The sequence below is a fragment of the Grammomys surdaster genome, unplaced genomic scaffold (genome assembly GCF_004785775.1).
Source record: "Grammomys surdaster isolate TR1022 unplaced genomic scaffold, NIH_TR_1.0 206, whole genome shotgun sequence".
Taxonomy (NCBI): domain Eukaryota; kingdom Metazoa; phylum Chordata; class Mammalia; order Rodentia; family Muridae; genus Grammomys; species Grammomys surdaster.
The window spans coordinates 844,209-849,549 of NW_021604651.1; the positions used below are offsets into that span (position 1 = coordinate 844,209).

The 5,341-nt window shown below is 42.7% G+C and overlaps 1 protein-coding gene across 1 annotated transcript; it reads right to left on the reverse strand.

The window, feature by feature from the left end:
- Nucleotides 1–988: 988 nt before the first annotated feature.
- Nucleotides 989–3,902, reverse strand: LOC114624395 (serine/threonine-protein kinase tousled-like 2). Its single transcript, XM_028771356.1, has one exon. It carries the CDS (start codon nucleotides 3,873–3,875, stop codon nucleotides 1,905–1,907), a length of 1,971 nt encoding a protein of 656 aa, XP_028627189.1. The 5' UTR covers nucleotides 3,876–3,902; the 3' UTR covers nucleotides 989–1,904.
- Between the last annotated feature and the right edge of the window lie 1,439 nt (nucleotides 3,903–5,341).

Here is a 5,341-nt window from a genome sequence, read left to right on the forward strand (position 1 = left end):
ATTAGAATTTAGTTCCCTATCAATTGCCCCAAATTATAACTTGCAATGTTCCATCTTGGCAGCTCTTAACTCCAATTGGCCAGCCCACACAGCCATACTTTATGACTCACCTAACCCACAGTGTCTCTGTCTCTCTCTGTCTGTTTGTCTGTCTGTCTGTCTCTGTCTGTCTTTGGCTGTCTCTCTCTCTCTCTCTCTCTCTCTCTCTCTCTCTCTCTCTCTCTCTTTCTCTCTCTCTCATGTTTCTCCTGAGACCCCAAGCTTGGGAACCCAAAACCTTGTCTATTCCTCTGCTGTCCATTGACTGGCTGTAGGCATTTATTTATTTAACCAATAAGAGGTGGCTTGGAAGTAAATGTATGCATGCAGATTTTCTCATACCTGTGGGTAACCAGGTCTTGGGGCCAGTATTTAGCATTAAAATATAAACTAAAGGCCAAACTTCAATAGATAATAGTTCTCCACAATGAGTAAAAATAAAACTCGATTAATTGGTGGCTGAAGAGATAGAGCATTGATTAAGAAACCTTGTTAGTTTTGTAGAGAGCCTGCCTTTGGTTCTCACCACTGACATGGTGCTTCACAAAACCCATAATTGCAATTCTAAAGGATCTGATGCCCTCACATGACCTCTACAATCACTATGTACACATATAGTACACATACATACATGCAGGCAAAAATCCTTTACTCACATAAAATAACATGAATCTAGAAAAGAGAAACTCTCAATAAAGTTTCCTCATGCATGGTTAGCAGCTTATTATGATTTCACAAACACACATTGGGTGAAACTAGTGTGCAGGTGATATTGCATAGTGAAAACCCAGTAAATAATATTTGATGGACATAATATAAAAGTTGATTTTTCTATATGTATGTTATATTAATGATTATTTATATTATATTATTTTAATATTACATTAGATGTTAATGGAAAAAAGTATGCCCATGCAGAAACAGCCTTAAACTTTTTTTTTTTTTTTTGCATGGACAGATGAACCTTTATTTAAAAAAATAGCACTTCAAATAAATTAAAAGGGACAACCGTCAAGTGTTCAAATTGTGAAGAAATATCTGAAAACCTAGAGAGACTCCAAACTGCAGTCTTTTAACCTCATTCTTTGTCTGATGGCCAAACTCTCGCATCTCAGAACTCCCACTGCTTCTCCTACTGAGGTGAGGGAAGCATTCCCAAGTGGGAGAGCAGATGGAGGAGAAAGCTGCATCTGACCGGAATGAACATTGCCACGTACTCGCTAATACGGGTTTCACTTTATGACCAAATGTATTCTTTCAAAAATAAAAAAGGGATGAGGGAAGCTGCATGTTTTTAGAAACTGAGATTATTCAGGGCTAGCACACTAACTCTAGTGCCTTTAATGGCAGTAGCAACTTTTTCCTCCGAAGTCAAACGCCATCCCCAGCCGAGCCTTGTGCTACCAGCTTTTCAGGAGATGTTACCTAAACTTTATTAAAAGAAAAGAGCAAGTTTAAATATAGACACTGGACTAGCCCAGTCTGTATTTTCAAGTCCACATTCTTCATCTGAAGCACTGTGTCAGGGAACCCCGAGTCTGCATGTTTGCAAGTTCACAGTACATGGAACCAGTTTTTTCTTTTTAACTTTTTCCTCACTCAGAGCAGCCACCCACGGGTGACCGTTGACGCTGGAACCTCGGGCGGGGCCTTTTCCTATGAGGCCTGGCCAGAGCTGCCCAAGGCTTCTCTTCAATGAGAATTGATGCTGTCATGCTCTATGGATGGGAAAAAAAGCAAGAAAATAAAAGCACCTGGTACAGGTTTCATGAGATCCATTCGGATTCACTATGTTCCAAACCCACTGCTGAATGCCATGTGTCCACTTTGTGTGCTGAACAGTTTTGTGGCCTTGGGAGTTGGTCTCAATTCGAAGAACTGTTATTGGATGCCCCAGAGGTTGACGCAGTAGCAGCTCCTGCAGGACTACTTGTGGAGACTGACTTTCGGATGTGAGGCAACAAGTAGGGGTCACAGGCCAGCTGCTGCACATCAATACGGTCTTCCTTTCGATAGGCCAAACATTGCCTGATAAATGCCTTTGCTTCAGGTGTTACTACTGGCTTTGGCGGGAACTGGACTTCAGTAGCTTTAAGAATAGTATTCTCTTGTAGAATATCTTGCTGGGACTGGTTATGGCCAAAAGGCTTCCTCCCATAAAGACACTGGTAGAAGATCACACCCACTGACCAGACATCGACTTTATTTGAGATCTTTGGTGGCTCTTTCCCAACCACAAAACACTCTGGTGGTAAATACCAATAAGTACCAGCACCTTGTGATGTTAGCTCCATGCCATCCACTGAATTGTAGCTATCATCATCCATGATCTTGGAAAGACCAAAATCTGTAATTTTTATCTCTCCACATGCGGTACCATTTACTAAAAGGATATTACCTGGTTTGAGGTCATAGTGTATGATGGGAGGTTTTATTTCATTTAAGTACTTTAAAGCGTTCACAATCTGCATAATAATGGACCGGGCTTCCTTCTCCGACATTAATTTGTGCTGTTTTAGGTAGAAGTCCAGATCGTTTCCTTCACAGTATTCTAATACTGTACAAAACGAATCAGTGTCCAGTGAAAAGTAATCATACAGCTTTACTATTCGGGGATGGTCCAGTTCTTTGTGAATCCGGTATTCCCTACACGCATGCTTGTGGTAATTCTCCTTTTTCTCATCTCTCCAGTTTTTATTTAACTGGTGAATTTTCACAGCTACATATCTTTGTTCCGTTAGATCAAATGCCTTGTAAACTTCACTGAAACCTCCTCTACCCAAAAGATGTAACAACAAATATCTGTCATTTAGTGTTGGATGGTCTTTAAACTGTGAATTATCTTCATTATGTATCCTTTTTAATTCCCTGATATGTAGATTCCTAACCCTTTCTAGCCTTTCCAGCTCTGCCTGGATTTCTGCTTCCTCTTTCTTAAGATGACCTAATCTAAGTTTGAAGATTTCCTCTTGTTCATGGTATTCCGCTAAGGTTAACGTTTCATTTTCAGCTCCATTGGTCTTGCTTTTCCGTTGTTTCTGCTCATTGGTTGCGGGAGGGGCCTGACCCATGGCAGGGGGTTTCCGCTTTGCTAACATTTTCCGTTGCCTTTCTATTTCTTCTCTCTGTGAATTTATCCTTTCCTGTTGCTTGATGAGGTTTTGGAAAGCATAGCCATCTGTCCACTGCTCCGTAAAAGAGGCTCCATGCCGGACAGTAGTGAAGTGACCTAACCGCAATCGGTCCTGCATGCTCTTATCTCTACATGCCATCTTCTCTTGTTTTGACTTCTCTATGAGGAGCTTCTTGCTCATGGTGACACACCTATTTAACCGCTCCTTGTATTTCTCTAGCATCTTTTGCTGCTCATCTATCTGTCGTCTCAAATCACAGTTGGCTCTTAATAAATCATCTATTCTTCCTTCCTTCTTCTCTAAGTCAGAGTTCTTATTGTTTTCTAGTGCAGATATTTTTTCTATTGTGAGGTCAGACTGGGTCTGTCTGTGCTGGATGGAGATCTGTTTTTGGGAGCTGCAAGAATGTTCTGTATTGCCAGAACCCGTAGAAGAAGGGCTGTTTTGTTGAGCAGAGACGAAAGTGAAGCAGAGGCCAGCTCCCCGTGGCGCTAACTGCTCCGTGTCAAGTCGAGGCTTTGCTAACATCACGGACATGAGGGTTGGCAGGGCAGACTGCTCTTCTGAGGCTTCCTTTGCAGCACTGCCATCTAAACCATACAGAGGCTGTTCTACTCGACGCTTACTAACGCCAACTCCAGTGAACCTGGCCTCCAGTAATTCCTGCCTTCGTGGGTCCAGGCTATGCAGTTCTTCCATCATTTCTGCCGCCGCTGCCTCTCCACGCTCCTCTCGGGAGGGGCCCCGACCCGACCCGGCTGCCGACCGCTCCGCTCTCCCCCTGGGCAGGCCCGGGGCGGAGCCGGGGCCTCTCCTGAGCGCCGCAACCCCCGCCCGGGCAGCCGCCGCCGGCGCCGGGCTCCACGAGAGGGCGGGAGGGGGAGGGGGGCCACGGAGGCCGCAGATCCCCGAGCTCGCGTACAGAGCCAGGCGGCTGACGCGGGCCCGGGCCCGAGCGGCCGCCGGGGGGCGCGGGGCCGGCCTCCTGGCGCCGGACAAAGGCCAAGGGAGGCGCAGAAGGGTCCGGGTCGGGCCCAGCCTTAAACTTTTATCAGAATTTATTCAAGATGATTAATCTAAGCAGTTTTAAATGACAGTTACTACAAATTTGAAATGGAAAGAATATTTCAAAGTAGTCACAGTGTATTAAAGATGACTCATTTACACTAGAATATTTTATGAGAGTTCTTTAATGATAATTTTCCACATTATAATGTTTTATATCACTTTTAAATTATTGATTTTATTCAGTGATTCATTATAGTCAACATTATATTTACAGGTTAAAAATGTAGTCTCTAGAGCAGTTTCCCTAGTTTTGATCACTGACTCTGCTGTTATATCTTTTGGCCTTGATTAGATACTAAACCTTTTGGTACTTCCATTTCTAAAAGAAATAAGTAAAATAAAATTTACTGTAAAATGTTATAATTTAGCTATATTTGGTTAATGTCTGTTAAGCACCCAGAATTATCAAAGACACACAGTAATAATACTAAAAGCATTTTCTTAAAGAAATGAGTGAATTCTTATTAAAAAAACAAAACCAAACAAAAAAATCATAATATTGATATGGGAGAAAGAGTGAAAAGGGAAAATCATCTCTCTGTGAAATAATCTCTGCTGGCATTTTCTTAATATCACTTTACAGTCATTTCTTTGAATATGTAAACAAATCATGAATCAGTCACTAAAAGAATAATTTGTAGGATATATTATGTTAAGTTTAATCAAAACTTTCATGGCCAATTCCATGTAGACTTCCTTGGCTCAGGTGCTGACTTACCAGTCAGAAGAACATGTAAGTGTCCTGTTTGCCTGCTGAACTGCTCTACTCACTATTCTTGGTTCCCAAAGACCCATTCCACTGCTACACTACCAGCATCTTCTCATGCCACTGCCTGCTCCACTGCCTGGTCCATATCTCTAACTTCAGTAGACTTCCTCTTCTCAGGTGCTGGCCACACCAGTCAGAAAAACAGGTGGAGACCATCCCAATCAAAAGAAAAGAAATCTCTTATTGCACAAAAGGCCAAGCTAGAAACCAAAAGTCTAGCACTCAACTTGACTCCCTACTAGATCAGACTTCATACCAGCTGCTAGAAACACAGGCAGAGAGAGAGAGAGAGAGAGAGAGAGAGAGAGAGAGAGAGAGAGAGAGAGAGAGA

Excerpts from the sequence above, each read along its gene's own strand:
- LOC114624395 (XM_028771356.1), bottom strand. The coding sequence starts at position 3,875 with ATGATGGAAGAACTGCATAGCCTGGACCCACGAAGGCAGGAATTACTG.